The sequence below is a fragment of the Globicephala melas genome, chromosome 12, assembly GCF_963455315.2.
Source record: "Globicephala melas chromosome 12, mGloMel1.2, whole genome shotgun sequence".
Taxonomy (NCBI): Eukaryota; Metazoa; Chordata; class Mammalia; order Artiodactyla; family Delphinidae; genus Globicephala; species Globicephala melas.
In genome coordinates this window covers 41,386,069-41,408,835 of record NC_083325.1, presented here as the reverse complement: position 1 = coordinate 41,408,835, position 22,767 = coordinate 41,386,069, and the positions used below count along the sequence as shown (strand labels likewise).

The 22,767-nt window shown below is 35.2% G+C and overlaps 1 protein-coding gene across 6 annotated transcripts in view; it reads left to right on the top strand.

Annotated features, from left to right (window-relative positions):
- Positions 1–22,767, top strand: part of VRK2 (VRK serine/threonine kinase 2) — a 120,097-nt gene that overhangs the window by 58,023 nt on the left and 39,307 nt on the right. For all 6 annotated transcript variants that reach the window (XM_060309552.2, XM_030877290.3, XM_070046872.1 and 3 more), the window contains 5 exons: positions 5,595–5,644; positions 6,322–6,391; positions 7,993–8,080; positions 9,676–9,781; positions 10,984–11,076. In XM_060309552.2, coding sequence (XP_060165535.1) covers positions 5,595–5,644; positions 6,322–6,391; positions 7,993–8,080; positions 9,676–9,781; positions 10,984–11,076 — 407 coding nt within the window. The remainder of the gene's footprint in view (positions 1–5,594; positions 5,645–6,321; positions 6,392–7,992; positions 8,081–9,675; positions 9,782–10,983; positions 11,077–22,767) is intronic.

Here is a 22,767-nt window from a genome sequence, read left to right as displayed (position 1 = left end):
CAGTAAAAATATGGGCAGTTAAAACAATGTTTTATGTTGGGCTAAAAAGAAAATATATTCTTCTGTTGTTTTTTATGTGGCCTTTAGATAAGCACTGTTAATTCTATTGTTTTAATTTGTTTTTGCTTATATATTATGGAATTGTATTAAAATCTTCCATGATCTTTTTCACTGTCATTTTTTTTTTCTTGGAATTCTGCTTGTTTTGGACATATATTATGAAGGCACATTATCAGGTGCTTTCAAGTTCATAATTTTTGTCTTTCTGTTGAATCGTTCCTTTTATGATTAGGGTGGACTAACTCTATGTCTAATAATTCTTCTTTCCTGAGACTTACATACTTTTGAAAATATATATTCCAGCTTTCTTTCAGCTGATTTTGGCTAATTAGTTTATTTTTTATCTTTTTATTTTGTTTCTCTGCACCACTAGGTTTTAGTATACATTTTTTTTTTAACAACCTTACAGTTTCTGTCCTTAGAGGGTGAGCTTAGTCTATTCAAATTTATTATGATTACTTGCATCTTTTTTCAAATCAAAGATGTTATTGATTATAGCATGCATCATTATTTTGTATATGTATGTTAAGTATCCATTACATGCTTAAAAATTCATAATTATCCTTCTCTTGAATTGTTTGTTTTTTTGTGTTTATGTAAGACCTGCTTTATATGTAATACCTAATACTGCTCATTTAAACTATGACACGATACCTTTAAAATAATCTTACATATGGAACACAGTTGTTGCAGTCTGTGTAAGTCTTTGGTTGCCAGTGTCAGAAATTCAAATGAATTTAAGCAAAAGGGGGATTTATTAACTCTTGTAAGTGAGAAGTACAGGGCTTTTCTGGCTTTAGGTATGGGTAGCTTTAGGGCTTATGCAATGTCACTAGGACTCTTTCTCTCTCCCTGCCTTAACCCTACTTTCCTCAGTTCTGGATTTTATTATCAGGCTTTATTTTCCATTTACCGAAGGAAAGTGATCACTGCTATTTCTAGGATTTTGGTGTCCTTAAAGCTTATGGTCTGTCTTGTGTTATGCAGCATTTTAATGTCAAATGCTAGGGAAGACTTTTATACCTAGTTGGGGCACTTTGCTTTTTCTGAACTGGTTATGGTGGCCTGTGGGCTTGTACATTCCAAAGTGCTATGCTTGGTCATGTGCTCAACTCTGGAATGTAAGGGAGCATACACCGTGATAGGCACCCCTACTAGGTCTACATGGATAGTGGGAGGTTTGGTTCCTCAAAGGAACAACCAGATGAGGTTACCAATGAATAGAAAAGAGATGCTAGAAAGGCAAATATCATGTAAATGTACAATGCATTCCTTATCAGGTCATCAGACTTCTCATCAGAAATTTAAATGAGGATGTGAGACTACTATACTTTCAACACTATCACTGTCTATGATTGATCTTTCTTCTCAACTTCTAATAGATCAGTCAGCTGTAACCTACCAGACTAGATCCCTTTCCCTCCATGGTCAAGTCCTATCAGCTTCACTTTCTGAAATTTCTGGAATCTGCTCATTCTTTTACTCTGCCATTGATACTCTAATCCAATCTATAGTTCTCTCTTTAATCTATCAATATTAAATCCTTACTAATCTATCTATATCTACTCTGGTTCCCTTTCAGTCTTTTCTCCACATTGCAGTGTAGTGATCTGTTCAAGATGTAAATCTCATTATGTGTTTCCTGTTCCTCAACTATACCTCAAACTTTTATTTATTTATTCATTTTTTTCCTTTTTTTTTTTTTTTTTGAGGTACGCGGGCCTCTCACCGCCGTGGCCTCTCCTGCTGCAGAGCACAGGCTCTGGACGCGCAGGCTCAGCGGCCATGGCTCACGGACCCAGCTGCTCCGTGGCACGTGGGATCCTCCCGGACCGGGTCACGAACCCGTGTCCCCCTGCATCGGCAGGTGGACTCCCAACCACTGCGCCACCAGGGAAGCCCTACCTCAAACTTTTAAAATCTTTCGTGGAGAGAAATTCTTAGATAGATTTGCATCTGGCCCTTCATCACCTCTTCAGCTATTTTTGCACAAGCATTCCCTTTTGTATAATTAAATTGTACATTCTCATCATACTGTCCACCTCTCCTTTTAACACTTGTGATAATTACAGTTTTACATCCCATATGAGTATTTGATGAATGTCTGAATTCTTCACTAGACTATGAAAGCAGATACCTTGTCTTTGTCTGTTTTCTGTCATTTAATTTCACTACCTAGAATGTGAAGGATTCTATTTATTTATAGTAGGAAATAAATATTTATTTAATTAATTAACTGATCGATTGCTGTAAAGAGACCTCCATGGTCACTAGGACAATTTATTTGTTCAAAATCCAGCTCCAAGAGCTTTCTGGTCAATTGATTTTGGATTTAGGCCCTCTAATATAATCTGACTTGGAAGTTTATAGAGAATATTGTGTAGCTATCAAATGACAAGTGTGGGGATGTTTCAAGTATCTGTCAACACATTCATGTAAAATCATATGAAAGGAAGATTCAGACTATAAAGCGGTAAAGATACACTGATTGAAATCAGCAAGGAGCAGAACATTGGACTGGTTGGATATCTTTTTTCCCCACTTGCAACATAATAAGTTACTTATCTAATTGAAACCCTCATTTTCCTTTTGTGCTTTTCTGTTTCTTACATTTTGTTGGGTTTAAAGATGTATTTGCTGTTTTGGATACTTGCTTTGAGAAAAGAAGCAGGGAGTTTCTACTGCGTTCTACCTCAGGAAGCAAAGACCATTGCCTAGAGTCAATATTGTACTGAGTAGACCAGGGTTAGGGCAGGACTATTTCTCTCCAGCCTTGGGTACCATAATGGTAAAAATAGTTTGCCATGGGGTGGTTCTTTGTTGCTTTTCCCTTGCTGCTTTTAATATTTTTTCTTTGAATTTAATTTTTGTTAGTTTGAATGATAGGTATCGTGGCATGTTTCTCCTTGGGTTCATCCTGTATGGAACTCTCTGTGCTTCCTGACTTGGGTGGCTATTTCCTTTCGCATATTAGGGAAGTTTTCGAGGATAATCTCTTCAAGTAGTTTCTCAGACCCTTTCTCTTTCTCTTCTTCTTCAGGGACACCTATCATTTGAATGTTGGTGTGTTTAATGTTGTCTGCAAGGTCTCTTAGACAGTCCTCATTTCTTTTCATTCTTTTATCTTTATTCTGCTCCTTAGCAAATATTTCCATCATTCTATCATCCAGCTCACTTATCTGTTCTTCTGCCTCAGTTATTCTGCTATTGGTTCCTTCTAGTGTAGTTTTCACTTGAGTTATTGTGTTGTTCATCTCTGTTTGTTCTTTAGTTCTTCTAGGTCCTTGTTAAACATTTCTTGTATTTTCTCGATCCGTGCCTCCATTCTATTTCCCAGATTTTGGATCATCTTTACTATCATTACTCTGAATTCTTTTTTAGGGAGCTTGCCTATTTCCTCTTCATTTATTTTGTCTTATAGGTTTTTACCTTGCTCCTTCATCTGTAACATATTTTTTTGTCATCTCATTTTTTTTGATGAGTATGGCTGTGTTCCTGTCTTGCTGGTTGTTTGGCCTGAGATGTCCAGCACTGGAGTTTGCAGGCAGTTGGGTGGTGCCAGGTCTTGGTGCCGAGATGAGGAACTCTGGGAGAGCTCACACTGATTAATATTCCCTGGGGCCTGAAGTTCTCTGTTAGTCCAGCAGCTTGAACTTGGCACTCCCATCACAGGAGCTCAGGCCCGACCCCTGGCCTGGTCATACAGGGGCACCTCCCATCCCCTTAGGTGTCAGTACTAGCGCCCAGTAGTTGCTCTGTGAGAATTGTTCTGATGCATACTTGTGTACTTGTGAGGAGATGCGAACTGCACGTTCTTCTACTCCGTCATCTTGACTCCGTTTCCCCTGGGTCATCCTGGGGAAGACGGATTGAAGCCAGGAGAAAGCTAGAGCATAGGAGACCTGTCAGAGGCTTGTTCGATGAAATCGGGTAAAGGATGGCGACATTCTGTACCTGGGCTTTACCCATGGTGGGGCAGTGGGCACCTTGGGCAGCCAAGGTGCGCTTCCACCTCTCACTGTTGATTATCCTTCCTGTAAGCACCTGGACATTTCTGCAAAATCGGCTCCTCAGACCAGCCAGATAGCTTCCATCAGCTCTTTCAAAGCTGGAGGAGGAACAGGTTGTGCAGGCTTTGGGTTCAGCTTGGCTAGTCTATCCCAAAAGGAATAGCATGTGTTTTGGGGAACACAAAGGGATGCTTTTCTCTTTCATAGTTATGACACTATGGTTATAAGGGACTTCATGTGTCTTCTACAATAGCAAAGAGAGGAACACACAATTTTCTTTCATTTCCAATATGCTAATTGGTACAAACTGCTCTCAAAGGTATCTGCATGCCAAACCGAGAGATTCTATCTGCATATTCCACTGAAGATTAAGTAGCCTGTTACAGATCCTTATTTCTTTGATGGTTGTTGAGCTGCACCCCACTGGCCTACAAGGCCTCTACTTGCCCAGCTTCAAGACTGGAGATAGAGCTCGGAGTTAGTGACAGAGACATTAGTGTTTGATGGATGGGGGAGCATACATGTCTGAATCAAGGTCCTGGAGCAACACCCCACAGTTTGTGGTGGACAGTGGACAGGACGTTGTGGCTGACTTTGCTGGGGGGATGGAGGGAATCCTTTCAGTTTCCTTTAAACATCATCCTGACAAACACTTAACACAGTGCCTTGCCTATTCTAGCTTCTTGATAAATAAATATTGGTTAGTTGAATGAATAAAGGAATAAATGAATGAAGAGTAAATAGTTGAATGACAACATTCTAGACCTTCACAATATGAATAAATATACATGTCAACTTCTCTTATCAAGATTTGAATACAAAGTAATCTTTTAATAATTTAGATAATGTAGATGAGATGATTGATTTGATTTAAGAATTTGAAGAGTGGAATTTTCTTAAGTTGGATTACTGTATCTAAAATGCAAATGGTAAGTAATAAAATGAAGTAAGATAACTTGAAATTGAAATGAGCTTATGTTATGAGATACATACTCTTTAATTTAGGAATAGTTGATTGCTAGGCTCAGGAGATGATTTTTTAAAGACTTTATTCTCTTTCTAACTTGATTTATTTTAGAATTTTGCCAAGTAGAAGTTGTTTTGAACTTTCTACTTAACGTGAATCAGTGTTCACTTCTGAATTATCATAGATTTTAGTTTAGCAAAATTCAATCAATGGATTATAGTATATATCATTTATTTGGTTTAATGCTATATATCCAGCAAATAGGTTCCCCTACATTTGGATCTATGTGATTGATATAATCTATTGGTTTCCATGTTTGAATATTTGAGTATGGTTTATGGTAAAGAGTGTGGGCTGTGGTGTCACACTTGAGTTTCAATCCCCAATCTGCTGCTACTTAGTGAACAAATTATTCAACTTGTTAAACCTTAGAAGCATCTTGTATAAAATGGAGGTGATACCTACCATAAGAGGTTCTTAGTCCAGTGTCTGGGATATAGTAGGCATTCAGTAATTGGGAACAACTATTGTTTTCCTCATTCTCTTTTGTTCTGCAGCTTTCCCCGTAAATAACCCAGATAAAGATGCAAGACATGTAATAAAAGTGGTAAGTATTGCTCTTTAATTTGTGTTTCACATATATTTGACATTTTAATTTTCTGCTTTATTCATTTCATTTTTGTAAAAATGTTTCTCACCTTTAGTTTTCATAATTTTAATTAACAATACATCTAATATTATATATTTTCACATTATTAAAATGTAAAGACTGGAGAATTTTGTTCTTCTGCATTGACATTTATCATCCTTGTATCTTATCTAGCTCTCTATCTTCTGCCTTTCCTTTCCTCTCTGCTCTAGATGATAAAGTCCTTAAAGGCAGGAATGAGGTTTTATTTTTGTTTGTATCCCCTGTGGCTAGTACTATGAACAAAATATTGTAGACACTCAGTAAAGATTCATGTATGAATGAACCACCAGGGTAGTTTGCAGTGTATCCACCCTGTTATACATGTTAGTACACATTGAGTGTCTGTGTACGTGTACAGTTCTTAGTGTTTTTAGTAAGTTCTTTCCATAAGAAGACTACTTTCTCATGTCTAAGACTGTAGAGATAGCATTACAAAATGTTAAAAATGAGGTTCTTTGTTTATTTAGTGCTTTTCTGAGATTTTTGTGATTCAAGTACTATTATATATTACATATGTATACTCATTTTCACAGTTGAAATACCAATTCCATCTTTAAAATTTTTTTCTAATAAAGTTAACTTTTCTTTTATAGGAATATCAAGAAAATGGCCCATTATTTTCAGAACTTAAATTTTATCAAAGAGCGGCCAAAAGAGACTGTAGTAAGTAAAATTAGCAAAGTAAGCTACTTCCATATATATGTTTGCTAAAGTGGCTGTTAATATTTTTGTCTTTTTCTGGCCTTATGGAAAATTCTTTTCAATTAGGAATTTTTATTGTAAAATGATAGTTAACTGTTATATAAAAACAAGACAGATGGTATACAAATCTTGATATTATATACATAATTGGTTATATATTTCAAGTAAAAGTTATTTCTTTTACTTTACATAAAATGCTGGATTGTTGACCTAAGCTACCAAGAGTTCTCTAGGTATAAAAGATAGTAAAATGAAATTGTTTCTTTCACAAAAAACCATTTGGATAAAAAGGATATAAGGAAAAGACAATAAAATGGGCAGTAGATTATAAAGAAAAGGAATGACCATAGAATAGATTCGGGCATAGTGTATGGAAATGATTAAACATTAAGATGATTTAGAAAATAAGTTAAAAATGTTAAATATTTGTATGTTGAGTAATTAATTGGAGCTGGATATCAGATGTAAGAACTACCAGTTAGAGGATTGGAATATGAAATAAATATGAGCAGAGCTAAGAAGAAAAAAAGCATGTTATAAATACTGTATGATATAGATGGACTAGTAAAGCTTAAAGGAAATTGATATGAGTATAATTAAGGTCCTTTACATTATGTTTAGGAAAGAGAATGATGAGTCTAACCTCAATAATTAACTTTGTTTTCTTTAACAACCTTCTGAGCATTAAGACTATAGTCGTTACTAACTGCTTAAACTATGTCAGAGTGACAAACAGAATCCATTAGACTTCATCGCTAATCAGTAGAGCTGTCTTAAACATTAAGCATATATGGTAGAAAAATGAAAAATTAAATAAGCTGCCTGATTAAGTGGATTTGATTTTTTTAAACAAAATTTAATCAAAACAGTTTCAGTGCAACAGTTTCAGAGTAAGATGATTTTTCTGCCCAACTTTTATTTATTTATTTTGACTACTGTGGCTTTAGACTTTTAGTAATATTGAAGAAAAAGCTGTCTTTCTACTGATCCTTTGGTGGTTAACATATTTTATATTCAAAAATGTAACAAACATGAAAGGGAATTAATTTTTTTAATGAATAGAAACATTTGTGTAAATGATATCAATGCATTTTATGACTGTGCTATTTTTGTTTCTGTTTTTTATTGCATATTTTATTTTTTATATTAAAAAAAGTTTTTTGGAGTATAGTGGATTTACAATGTTGTGTTAGTTTCTGCTATACAGCAAAGTGAATCATATATACATATATATATTATATATATATATCTACTCTTTTTTAGATTCTTTTCCCATATAGGTCATTACAGAGTCTTGAGTAGAGTGACTATGACTATTTTTGTTTTGGTTATAACTGATTTAAAATTTTAAAATGTTAGAAATCCGTGTATGCTTTTATGTTAATTATAGTGATAAATAGAATTTGCAACTATTAGCTAGATATATTTGATTTTTAAAAAATGTTTTTAGGAAGGTCTAATTTCTATTTAAGTTAGCTAAATAAGTTTAAGCATCTACGCAAAAGTAAGAAATACCTTTCTAAAAAAGTATACCTTTTTTCCTGTGAAATTTGTCTTTGCAGTCAAAAAATGGATAGAACTCAAACAGCTTGATTATTTAGGAATTCCTCAGTTTTATGGATCTGGTATTGCTGAATTCAAGGGAAAAAGGTAAAATGGAATTATTATAATCAAATATTGTCCTGTAACTGTTTCTCATGTGGTCTATTAGTTATTTGTTGCTATATAACTAATGACCTAAAATGTGGTGGCTTATAATGACAAACTAATATTACCTTAGTTTCTGTGGGTCAGTTATCTATGTATAAATGGCTTCCCTAGATGGTTCTTGCTCAGGCCTTCTCATGAGGATATAGTCAGATGTCTTTTGGGCTGTAGTCTTCTCAAGGCTCGACTGGGGAAAGTTCTGCTTTCAAAATCGCTCATGTGGCTATTGGCAGGCCTAAGAGGATCAGCTTTTAAATTCTCTCACGTGATTGTTGGCAGGCCTCACTTCCTCACCATGTAGGTCTCTCCAAAGGGTGCCTGAGTGTCATAAAGGCATGGCAGCTGGCTTGCAGTAATTGAAAGAGAGAGAGAAGGAGAAAGAGCATGCATCCAAAACGAAAGTCACAGTCCTTTTATAACCTAATTGTAGACGTGATAGCCCATCATTTCTATTGTGTTCTCTTTGCTAGAAGCAAGTCATTAAGTCTACCCCATAGTCAAGAGAGGAGATCTAATTAGCTCCATCTCTTGAGAGGCACAACCAAAAATTTGTAGAAATGTTTTTAAACTCACCAAACATGGCTAGTCATCACATATAAATAATTAATAGTAGTGATTTTAAAAAAATGTCATTTGTTAGGTACCCATTTTGTTCTTTCAGTAGCCTTTTAAGATAGGTGATAATATTTCTTTTCCTAGGTGAGAAGATAGGCTGAGGTCAGTGCTTTGCCTAAATGGTCTTTAAATGCTATAAATTTTTTTAAAAAATGAACAAACAGTAATCTTGAAACAAAGTAAAGGGCTACCTATAGGGGAGTGAATGGCTGAGTAAACCATGGTACATCTATATCATGTAATACTATGCAGCCCATTAAAGGAATCAATTAAAGCTCTACCAGTTGATTTGGAAGGATTTCAATGAGATATTATTGAAAAAAGTATGATGCAGAAAAGTTCATATAATTAGATTGCATTTTTGTCAAAAAAACCCAAAAATTCCTATGTGTATTTGTGTGTGTGTATACATAGATAGATATAGAATTGGGGCAGATATGAAGGGAAGAAAAGGGGCGGGGAGAGGTCCCAAACAGAAAAGAAAAAGAAGACATACATTTAGGAAAACACATGTTTATAAATGTATAGAGAAAGTAAATATGATTTTATAAGGTCAAGAAACAAATATAAATAAAATCTTCTGTATGGAAAAATAAATGCTCAAGGCCATATGGCAAGAAGGTGATGGAGTCAAAATGAATTAAGTTCAAGACTAATTTAGAAAGACTTCTCTTTTCATGTTCTAAGACAGTGTGAGTGGTTCGGCACAGAATGCTCTTCTACTCAAAAACTAACTGCAAAGTAAATACTTAGTATGTTTCTGCAAAAGAATGGCAATATAACGTACATTCGTTCTCTAATGGTTCAGATTGCATCATTCTTTATTGTTAAGTTGGGGGTATTTTTCCATTGTTTCAAATTCATAAATAGACAGTTTCAGCATTGCTATTTTAACATCTCCTTTTGACTTCTCCTTCTTATAGTTACAGATTTATGGTAATGGAAAGACTGGGAATAGATTTGCAGAAGATCTCAGACCAGAATGGTACTTTTAAAAAGTCAACTGTCCTGCAGCTAGGTATCCGAATGGTAAGAAAGAATGACTTATTTCCCATGCTCCATTTTCAGATTATTTACTTGTTACAACATACAAATTGTTGCCCTTTGTGGAATTATCAGAGAATGAAGGATTATTGCCCTAGAAATGTCAGTTATTGAGCATAGATACTATTTTGGTGAAATTGATAACAGTGGGCTCTGTAAGTGACAGAATGTGCTGTGTTTGGCACTACAAACTCAATTAGGCTTGGTTCTACAGTCTGATTTTTTTTTTTTTCTCACAGCTTTGTTTTACATATCAGAACAAGCTTGCATTTCTATAAGAATAACCTCTCTTTTGTCAGTTATATTTATAACAATGCCAAGTATGGCAAAATATATTATTTTCCATACTACACATGTGGTGGCAAGGGGGTGCTATAACGTTTTTATTATGAGTTTGGGATGGTGGCAGTAATTAGTGTGGCAATGAATAATATATACTTTGCCAAATAAAAAGCAATGAAATCTTAATAGCACCCATGCACACATTTTGTTTATACCACGTATTCGTCTTATCTTGTTTGTGTTTGGTTTGCCTAAGCTCCATTTTATTTTTTCCACTTTAGATCGAATGCAACTACTCATGCCAGGTTGGGATATGGCAAACAGAACTCATTAATTTTCCCATCCATCCTCTAGCCAGCCAACAAATGTTTATTGAGCATTAGGCATAGGTAACATGTATGTCTCAAGGGTTTCAAAGATGAAGCATAGGTGTTTTCTGTTACTCTACAGAGGGAGAATGCCTTTCTCTGTGATCCTGGACGTGGGCTTTTGTTCTGGGAGCTCCCAAAACTTATTTATAATTATTGCTTGGGCGAGGGATTGTTGAGTGGGCGTCATGATTATTTCACTTCAGGTCTCTGATTTTATCATAATTTTCCTCTTTGCACAGTGTGATTTGGGCACCGTGCTGTCAGGAGCATAGGCATTGTTGAGTCTTGGCTTCCTCTCCATCAGAGGTGCATTTAAAACACTTGATATTTGAGGATCCTTTTATTCACCTTTTTCCCAGGATGAGCGACCAGCACATGTGATAATTTTAGAATAGATAAATGCATAATTGTGAAATACATCATTTTGTCATTGTTAATGTGAAAAAAATACATGTTATTCTCTATTCACAATGTTCAGGTTGATCTGGAGTTCTAAATAGACATCAGTATAACCTTATATATTTCTTTTCACAGTTGGATGTACTGGAATATATACATGAAAATGAATATGTTCATGCTGATATAAAAGCAGCGAATCTACTTTTGGGTTACAGAAATCCACATCAGGTAAATACAGTATTAAGTTTTGCCTTCAGTAAGGATCTTCAAAGTGCCATACTGAGACCTTCAATAAACAAACTCCTAACAGGCAAAAGTTTGCAAATGAGGACTTAACATGATGAGTGTTGTAATTTATCCTATCTTGCTTATCTAATTTAATGCACTAACCTGATAAATGATTAGGATGAAGAAGCTGAGACTGGGGGCGGGGGGTAAATAATTTATTAATGGACATATAGTGGCTGAGCAGGGATTTGAACTTCTGAGCAAATATAAGCAAAAACCATCAAAATGCAATGAGAGAAGGGATGGATTTATGCAGAGAAAAAAAAAAAGGCTGTCACCTTAGTTCTTCTTCCACGTATAAACAATGAAGTTTTAAACAGAGCAGCATTGCCGATACAACTTTTTGTGATGATGGAAATATCCTGTATGTTACTGTCCAGTATGGGAGCCATTAGCCACACGTGGCTGTTAAGCACTGGCAATGTGGGTAGTACAATACCAAATGCTGGTGAAGATGTGGAGCAACAGGAACTCTCATTCATTGCTGGTGCTATGGCCACTGTGGAAGACAGTTTGACAGTTTCTTACAAAACTGAACATACTCTAACATATGATCTGGCAGTTAAATTCCTTGGTATTTACCCAGAGGAGTGGAAAACTTATATCCACAGAAGTACCTACACACAGATGTTTATAGCAGATTTATTCATAGTTGCCAAAACTTGAATAAAGATGTCCTTTAATAGTTAAATAAACTGTGGTTCATCTGGACAATGCAATAGTACTCTACATTAAAAAGAAATGAGCACAGGCTTCCCTGGTGGTGCAGTGGTTGAGGGTCCGCCTGCCGATGCAGGGGACACGGGATCGTGTCCCGGTTCGGGAAGATCCCACGTGCCGCGGAGCGGCTGGGCCCGTGACCCATGGCTGCTGAGCCTGCGCGTCCGGAGCCTGTGCTCCGCGACGGGAGAGGCCGCAACAGTGAGAGGCCCACATACCGCAAAAGAAAAAAAAAAAAAGCCATAGAATATTTAACACCACAAGTGGACCCTAACGTAAACTGTAGACTTTTGGTGATAATGACGTATCGGTGTAGGTTCATCCGTTGTAACAGATGTAATACCGTGGTATGGGATGTTGATAGTGTGCGAGGCTATATTTGGGAGGAGGGAAGAGTGGTATATGAGAACTTACTGTACCTTCCACTCAGTTTTACCTAAATTGCTCTACATTTAGTAAAATTGACTTTGAAACTGCTCTAAAAAATAGTCTTAAATAATGAGACTAGTGTGACCGAAGAACTGAATTTTAAATTTAACTTGATTCTAATTAACAATTTTTTTCATCTTGATTTCTTCCCCAGCTTTATTGAGGTTTAGTTGACAAAAATTGCATATGTTTAGGTTGTACAACATGATTTATTTAAGGTATACAAAGTGATGATTTATTATACTATATATTGTGAAGTGATTAATCAAGTTAACACATTGATCACATAGTTACCTTCTGTTTTGTTTTGTGGTGAGAACACTTAAGACCTACTCTTAGCAAATTTGAAGTTTACAGCATTATTAACTATAGTCACCATGTTGGGCATTAGATCCCCAGAACTTACTCATCTAACTAAAAGTTTGTACCCTTTGACCAGCATCTCCCCATTTCTTCCACACCCCAGCCCCTGGTACCACTGTTCTATACTCTGATTTATAAGTTTCACTTTTGTATATGCCACATATAACAGATCATACAGCATTTGTCTTTCAGTGTGTCTTGGTTTATTTCACTCAGCATAATATCCTCTAGCATAGTGTCCTCTAGGTTCACCCATGTTGTTGCAAGTGGCATATTTCTTTCTTTTTTATGACTCAATAATACTCCATGGCATATATATACCACATTTTCTTTATCCATTTATCCATCAGCAGACACTAAGGTCATTTATGTATCTTGGCTGTTTTTAATAATGCTGCAGTAACATGGGAATACAGATATCTCTTCAAGATAATGATTTCTTTTCCTTTAGATATATACCCAGAAGTGGATTGCTGGATCATATGGTAGTTCAATTTTTAATGTTTTTTTTTTTTTTTTTTGAGGAACCTCCATACAGTTTTCCATAATGACTGTACCAATTTACATTCCCACCAGCAGTGTACAAGGGCTCCCTTTTCTCCCATACCCTCAACAGCACTTGTTATCTCTGATAGCCATTCTAACAGGCATGAGGTGTTGTCTCATTGTGGTTTTAATTTTTCATTTCCCTGATGATTAATAATGTTGAGCACTTTTTCATATACTAGTTGGCCATTTGTATGTCTTCTTTGGAAAAGTGTCTCTTTAGGTTCTTTGCCCATTTTTGAATTGGGTTATTTTGTCTTGTGAGTGAGTTATATGAGTTCTTATGTATTTTAGATATTAACCCCTTATCAGATATGTGGTCTGCAAGTATTTTCTCCTGTCCCATAGGTTGCCTTTTCATTCTGTTGATGGTTTCCTTGGTTGTGCAGAATCATTTTAGTTTGATGTAGTCCTACTTGTTTATTTTTGTTTTTGTTACCTATGCTTTTGGTTTCAATTGCAAAAAATCATTGCCAAGGCCGGTTCTCAAGGATTAGAAGAATTAACATTATTAAAATGTCTGTACTACCCAAAGCAATCAATGGATTCAATGGAATTCCTACCAAAATTCCAATGGCATTTTTCACAGAAATAAAAAACCAATCCTAAAATGTGTATGGAACCACAAAAGACCCTGAATAGCCAAAGCAATCTTGAGAAAGAACAAAGCTGGAGGCATTACACATCCTGAATCAAACTATATTACAATGCTATAGTAATCAAAGCAGTATGCTATTGGCATAAAAACAGACATAGCCCAATGGAACAGAATAGAGAGTCATGCATATACGATCAACTAATTTTTGACAGGGGTGCCAAGAACATTCGATGGGGCAAAGATAGTTCATCAATAAATGGTGGTGGGAAAATGGGGTATACGCATGCAAAAGAATGAAATTGGACTCTTATACCATACACAAAAATAAACTCAAAATGGATTAAAGACTTAAACGTAAGACCTGAAACCATACAACTAGAAGAAACCTAGGAAAAAAGCTTAATTTGGGGCTTCCCTGGTGGCGCAGTGGTTGAGAATCTGCCTGCCAATGCAGGGGACACGGGGTTCGAGCCCTGGTCTGGGAGGATCCCACATGCCGCGGAGCAAGTAGGCCCATGAGCCACAACTACTGAGCCTGCGCATCTGGAGCCTGTGCTCTGCAACAAGAGAGGCCGCGATAGTGAGAGGCCCACGCATCGTGATGAAGAGTGGCCCCCGCTTGCCACAACTAGAGAAAGCCCTTGCACAGAAACGAAGACCCAACACAGCAAAAATAAATTAATTAATTAATAAACTCCTACCCCCAATATCTTCTTTAAAAAAAAAACTTAATTTTAATTGGTTTACATTTACAAAACCACATGTGGCTAGTAGCCACTGTATCAACAGAGATTTAAAGAGTTAAAAAATTGAGTCTATAAATAATTAGAAAACATTTAGCTGAATATTTAACTGAACTGTACATGAGGAAAGAAATTTCTAAATAAAAGTACCCCCAAAATCGTAGAAAATATTGTGAAATTTCAAATTTTAAGATATCTGTATATTAAAAAAATTGAAAAATGAAAGGCAAGTGAAAATCTGGGAAGGATATTTATGACAAATATTTTAGGATATATAGCAAGTTTTAAGAAAATTAATAAGAAAAACACCAAGTAATTTCTTAAAATAATGATTTAAAAGAATGAGCAGAAAAGAAATACGACTACCTGAGAAATAAATGAAAAAAAGTTCACAATCACTAAAAACTAAGAGATATGCAGATCAAAACAGTGAGGCAACATTTTAAAAGAACTTATCAAATAGGAAAAGTCTAAAATAATAATCTGATGATATTGAGGCTGATGAGGGTGCAGACACTTGTAGAATGCCAGTGGGAATGTAAATTAAATGGGAGTAGTAGAAGAAATTAAGTTAATGGAAGGGCAATTTGGAAATATATATTAAAAGCCTTTAAAAGTCTGCATACTTTTTTAAGATTAGGTTTATTGAAGTATAATTTACAAACAGTAAAGTTCATCCTTTTAAATGTATAGTTTGATGTGTTTTGACACATGTATATCATATAACGACTACTATAATCAAGACAGAGCATTTCTATCATCCTCAGAAATTCTGTCAGTCAGTCCCCTTTTCTCACCCTGAGGAAATGATTTCTGCCCCTATTTTTTTTTTTTTTCATTTTTAGGGATGTCATATAAATGGAATTACAGCTTTTTACTCTTTGTGTCTGGCTTCCTTTACTTAGCATAATATTTCTGAGATTTATCCATGCTGTAGTTCATTAGTAGTTCATTCCTCTTTAATGATAGGTAGTAGTCCATTGGAAACTACTGCAGTTTCTTTATCTGTTTACCTCTGGATAGATATTTGTGTTGTTTCCAGTTTTTGACCATTATGAATGAAGATGTATAAACATTCATGTACAGGTTTTTGTATAGGTATATATTTTAACTTCTTCCGGGTAAATAGCTAGGAGTGGAATTTCCAGATTGTGTGGAAGTGTATGTTTAACTTTAAAAGAAACAGCCACACTGTTTTCCAGAGTGATTGTACCATTATACCTTCCCACCAGCAACTTGGAAAATTCCAGTTTTCTCATATCTTGCCACCACTTGGTTTCATTAGTTTTAAACATTTAAGCTATTATAGTAAATGTGTGGTTATATCCAGCAGTAGGTTTTTTAAAAGTTATTGTTTTATTTATCCCACATGAAGTGCGAGCATAAATCCAGGCGTTGTATTCCCTCATTGCTGTAAGTAAAAAGGACCAGTTTTTAAAATTTATTTATTTATTTATTGTGAATTGTCTGCTCATGTCTTTTGCCCATTTTTCTAACATTTTTTTGTTTTTATTCCTTGATTTTGAAGAGTTCTTTAGATATGAATTATATTAGTCATTAATCTATTATATATTTTGCAGATATTTCCTCCCAATTTGACTTTTCTTCTTTGATTATACTTGTGTTGTTTTATTGTCATGTAGAAGATAAATTTTTAATGTGGTCAAATTTATCAATCTTTCATTTACTATGGATATTGAGTTGTGGTTAGTAACCTTGTTCTACAGACAGGTGTATATGAATTTTATTATATGATTTCATTCTTTACATTTAAATCTCTTTTTTACTTAGAGGTTATTCTTTTACATGACAGGAGGTATCAACCAAATTTTATCTTTTCCTAATTGATTTTCCAAGTTTTCAACAATATTTATTAAAAATAAAAAACTTTGCTTCAGTGATATTATTGCCATCTTTATTATATACTAAATTTCCGTACATACTTGAATTTATTCATGTACTTTCCATTGAATCCTTCTGGTCTGACTGTCTATTTATGCTTCATTGCCATACTAGTGCATTAATTTCTGAGGCTTTGTAGTGTATTTTAATATCTGGTAGGACTGGTAGTGCCTCCGTAGATTTTCTTTTTCAGTGAAATTCTAGCTATTCATATTTTTCTATATTTTGTTGTGTAGCATTTTCATTGGAATTTTGTTAAATTAATTTAGGGAAAACCTGACATCTTTATGATTATAGATATTCTATTCAACAACAGGGAATGTTTTTGAATTTCACCAGTTTTTACTTTTGTATCTTCTGAGGTATTTTAAAGCTTTCCTCATATTAGTTTTACACATTTCTTGCTACACTTATTCCTAAATATTAAACCATTTTTTTTGTACTGTCAGTGCAGTTTTAGTCTACCATTTTATCTTCTAAGTGATTATTGTTTGTGTATATGAAAGTTACTGATTTTTATGCATTCATTTTATATCCTGTTAATTTATTGAATTTGGGGTAGTTTTAGTTATGATTCTCCAGGGTTTCCTTAGGAAACTGTGTATCATATACAAGGAGATAATAGTTTTCCTTCTTTTCCACTTCTTATATTTCCTATTTGTTTTCCCTAATATGCATCCAGCATATAGTAAATTGTAGTGAAGTTCGTGACCATTCTTTCCTCTTCTTGATCTTATTGGAAATGCCTAAAGTAGTACCCCACTAAATGTGATTGATACTGGCTTTAGGACTAAGGCACATCTGTGTATATGTGAATATGTGTATGTGAGTGTGTGTGTGTCTTTATAGTTATATTAAGGAAATAATCACCAGTTCCTCTGTTCTTGAATGGATGTTTTGTTTGTATGGAATGGGTATTGAATTTTGTCCAGTGATTGTTTAGCATGTACGGAAATTACCACGTTTTTCTCAGGTCAGTTAATATAGTATAATATATTGCTGTGCTTCTAATATTGAACCAACCGTACTTTCCAGGAATAAATCTCACTTTGTTATGGTATATTATTTACTTAATATGATACTGAAGTGTGTTCAGTAATATTTTATGTAGTATTTTCTTATTGGTATTTATAAGTGATATTGGCCTGTAATTATCTGTTTTTGTACTATTTTTTTTATCAGATTCAGGTGTCAACATTCAACTTGCTTCATAAGAAGAATTTGAGGTTTACCTTCATTTTCTGTGTTCCAGAACTATTTCTACTATATTGGCACCATTTTTTTTTTTTAATGTGAAATTCTCTGGTTCTGCTGAGGACATTCCTTGTAACTCTCAATTTTTTCCCATGGAAATTGATTGTTAAGCTCTTTAATCTCTAGTTGGGTCAATTTTAGTAGTTAGCAGTTTTGTCTAGTTTCTCAAATTTATTTGGTGATCTGCATTGTACTCTCTTAGGACTTTTAAATTTCTTCCCCTTCAATGATTGTTTCCTTCTAGTTATTTTTTATTTTTGCTTTTTCTTCTTCTTTTTTTTACCTTGATGAAAGTAGCTAGTTTGTCCATTATGTTAATTTTTCAGCAAACTTGGATTTTGATTTATTAATGAGATATATTGTTTTTTCTTTCTATTTCATTAATTTCTGATTTTGCCTTTGTTATATCTTTTCTTGTGCTCTTTTAATTTGACCCTTTTGTTTTTTTTTCTTGGTCTTCAATTTGGGATCTAATTCATTTATATTCATTTAAAATTTTTTTACTTCTGTAGGTGTTTAAGGCCATGATTTTTCCTCTGGTCACTGCTTTATATTGTACTTCATGGATTTTGATATGTAGTGTTTTTATTATCTTTATTTTTTAGAATGTTTGTATTTCTTCAACAAAAAGCAGTGCAGTAGAAGGTTTTTAAGTTTTCATGTAGAAAGACCTCTTAAAAATTTTTGGTTATTAAAATCTAGACTTGTGACAAGATGGTCAGAGTATTGTTTATAATAATTATATTTGGAATGCACTGAAGCTTTTATCATGACTTAGAAGAGGATCAGTTTTTGTCAGTCTTCCATGTTTTCTTGAGGAAAATATAGTCTCTGTTTTCACAGTGTAAAGTTTAATATCTTTCCAGAAGATCTACCGTATTGACTGTATTATTTATGTCTTCTATATCTTCATTTAGTTTTTGTCCACTTGATCTATTTTGAACTGAGAGTGGTATTTAAGCCTTCAATGGTTAATGTGTTTCTGTTGGTTTCCTTGATTCTGCTGTAGTTTCTGTTTTATAAAGATCATTGCTGTGTCATTTGGTAAATATTCATAGTTATGTTTGTTGTGTTTCTTGTGTGTTTTCTTTGATCTTATATTCTTTTAAGTTTTTTTGTGGAGGAGGAATCTGTTTATGAAAGTTTATATTTTTGTTGTAGTGATAATCTTGGTATTTACACCTTTTAAAGATGCTTTGAGCCCACTCTTCTGTGTTTAACTTTTTAGTACTACTATGATAGTCTTTTGTGGTATTTTTTTTACCACAACTTTAATAAGTTCACTATCAGTGAGTTTATTTTACTTTCCTCCTTTCCTTACTGTTGTCTTGAAGTCATACTACTTGGTCAGAATATATATCATTTGTATGTTCTTCATTTATCCCTAGCCTTGTTATTTTAGTGTTAGAGATAATTATATTAAATGCTCACCCTTCTGTCCTTTTGCCAAAGTTACTCATCTTTTGATTGTTTGAAACTAATCTTCTAGTAGATTGTTCGAGAAGTACCCATGGGTATAGCATTCCCTTGCATGTATAAAACGTTTGCAATAACATTGATACCTGAAGGGTAGCTTGGATGGATTTAAAATATTTAGTTCATACTTTTTGTCCTTGAATTTCTTGAAAAGGCTGGTCTATTTTTGCCTTGTTTGCAGTTTGCTTTTAATAAGTCTGCTGCCAGTTTAATACTTACTGTTGTATGTTATTTGTCCTTTTTGCCATGATCTCTTCAGGATCTTTTCCTTTATTAATAGTGTCTAATCATTTTACCAGGATATGTTTTAGAGTAGATCATTGTGTATCAGTTTTCCCAGATATCTGATGGGGCCCTTTTGATATATAAAATAAGCCTTTTATTTCCAGAAAGTTTTCTTGGTTTATTGTTTTAAATGTTACTTCTCTCTTCATGTGTGTTTTAAATTTAAACTATGGAGAAAGGAACTTCAGCAGTAAGCTATTTAATGAACAAAAAAAAAATAAGTGGGAAAAAAAGATTCAAAATTAGAGAGGGGAGATGTTGTTGAATATTTGGCAAGAGAAAAAGGCAAGAAAAGTTGACATTTGTACAGCCTTTGTCAAAGCAATAGGGTTGTTAGGATTGAGGTAAAATTGGGAAGTAGAGTCAAAGAAGTATTGGATAAAAACAGCAGCCTTCTTACTTACGGTGGAATGGAAGAGTTCTGACAAGGATAATAATCAGAAGTCATGTCCTGGGGCTTCCCTGTGGCTCAGTGGTTGAGAGTCCGCCTGCCGATGCAGGGGACATGGATTCGTGCCCCAGTCCGGGAAGATACCACATGCCGCGGCAGAGCGGCTGGGCCCGTGAGCCATGGCCGCTGAGCCTGCGCGTCCGGAGCCTGTGCTCCGGAACGGGAGAGGCCACAACAGTGAGAGGCCCGCGTACCACAAAAAAAAAAAAAAAAAAAAGTCATGTCCTGGATAGCCAATTGTGGGCACAATTGATGTTCTGGAATGTTTTTATTTTGTTGGGTTTTTGGGAGAAAATTTCCCAAAATAATATTCATAGTGGGATCAAGCAATGTTTTTCTTTAAAAATAGCCCCATTGGGCTTCCCTGGTGGCGCAGTGGTTGAGAGTCCGCCTACTGATGCAGGGGACACGGGTTCGTACCCCGGTCCGGGAAGATCCCACATGCCGCGGAGCCTTGGGCCCGTGAGCCATGGCCAATGAGCCTGCGTGTCCGGAGCCTGTGCTCCGCAATGGGAGAGGCCACAACAGTGAGAGGCCCGCGTAACGCAAAAAAAAAAAAAAAAAAAAGCCCCATTGAGAGTCCGAATGGCCTATTGTAGATTATTTTGATTCTTCTCATCACTTTCCCTGTATTTTAATAGCATTTTGGCCATTTCTTGATAATTCATCTGATACTATCTAAATATAGAATTTTGAAGATTCTTGAAGTGTACACCCTTTACCTTCTTTCTTTCATGATTTTCAACATTTTTACTGAAAGAAAAACAATCCCAACTTCATCTGTGGAAAAATCTCATTTTTAAAAAATCTGGGATTTTTTAGGTACTTCTTTACATCATCTCTGTTTTAGTAAGATATTTTTAAAAATCTTTATTTTAGACAAAAGATTAAAGAAAATGCTTTAGTGCTAATATTGTACTTTGTACAAGAAATAGAAATCAAGTGTACTGGTTTGGTTAAAAAATTCTTTAAATTAAAATAGTATTACCAGAAATGATACTGAGTGATGGTTTTGCCAGTGAGTAGGACCATTCATTTGGCTGCATCTCCCGGTGTCACTAGTGAAGGAAGTTGAAGCACTTTAACTAAAATCAGGGTTTGTACCCACCTTTTTATTTATGGAAGGCCACCCCTTTGTTGATCAGAAGCATGTTGTTTTTTCACACAAAGCCTACATCCCTGCTCTTACCTGCAGCCTTTCTTGATGATTTTGATCTGCACTGATCTCTGTTTCTAATTTCCTTTAGCTTCTAATGTGTATTTTACACACATGAGCACTCAAGTTTCACTTGTCTTGTGTTGTCTTATATTCTGAACTAGAAAGAACTCCTTGAGACTTACAGGAAGGTATACTTCTCTTCCTTCTTTTGTATTCCTCACAGAATCTAGGTTAGTGTTCCTTTTGTAATAACCCTTCAAGAAATACTTTACTGACTTCTCAGGACATGAGGCCAATACCTCTCACTTAGTACCAGGACTAAGTGGTACTTGATTGTTCAGCTCCTTGACCCCATCATGCGCCGTGTGTTTCTGCCCCAAAGCTCCTGCTAAGTCGAAGGTGGTGGCCCTCACAGATAGAGAAGAACAGTTCTTCATGTCAGCATCTGGAGTGATAAGTATACCATTGGAAACCTCCGATTTTTACAAACACGTGTTTGATTACTGGGACTTGTGCTAGACTGGAAGTCAGGAAACCAGGTTCTGGTCCCAGCTCTGACACTGAACAGAATTACAGCTTTCAGAAAATCGTTTAACCTTTGTAGACTTTGGCTATTTACTGTATAAAATGTGGGACTCTAAGTGATCTCAAAAGTTCCTTCTTGCTGGAAAAGTCTGTGATTCTCTGAAAACATGTTTTCCAAGTACTTAATGCTTATTGCTGAAAGTAATGTTTCTTATGCTGTTTCCAAAGTGTCTTGATTATTGTTGCATAGCTAAAGAAATTAAAAAGTTTAAATTTAGAAAAAAAATTAATGATCTGGGAGCAGGAATTGTAGCACCTGACCTGTATCTGGTGGCAAAATACTCACTTTCAGATTCCCTAGGATATCCATAAGGGTAGGGTCATAAGCCTCATTAAAGCTGCTTGTTCACTGTTTGCTAGAGGGAATTCTAACATAATCCATTTATCAATCACAGTTACTTGTAAGATGGAGTGTGAATTTGTGTTTGTAAGAATTTTGCATGGTACGTGCAGATAATATGGTTACCATTTAGAGCGAGTATTTCCTTTGTCGAACATATATAGTCCTGGTAACATACCTCTGTATCTTATTATTTCCAGAGTAGCATTATATGGTCTTAGCTTGATGATACCATAATATTGCTAGATGGTACAGGTGGCAAGGCTACTTTCGAATATTTTGATATCACATGTATAGGGTTATACTGTAGATTAAATAACATGGTGGTGTTTACAGTCACTTAAAGTGTATAATAACGTTCATGTTATTTTCTTTCTTCCTAGTGAGGTTCTGCTATATTTTTTCAGTTGAGTAAAAAGACTTTGAAAATTGTTCCTATGATTTTAGTTGTTTGAACTTTTTTTTTTTTGCGGTACGCGGGCCTCTCACTGTTGTGGCCTCTCCCGTTGCGGAGCACAGGCTCCGGACGCGCAGGCTCAGCGGCCACGGCCCACGGGCTTAGTTGCTCTGCGGCATGTGGGATCTTCCCAGACCGGGGCACGAACCCGTGTCCCCTGCATTGACAGGCATTCTTAACCACTGCACCACCAGGGAAGTCCAAGAATTCAATATTTTTGAGTCTTGGCATGAATATCAGTGTATTTTGGCCATATATGAGCTTTGGACACAAGCAAAGGAAAGAAAAAGGAAAGGGGGAAAAATAAGAACAGAAAGCACTTT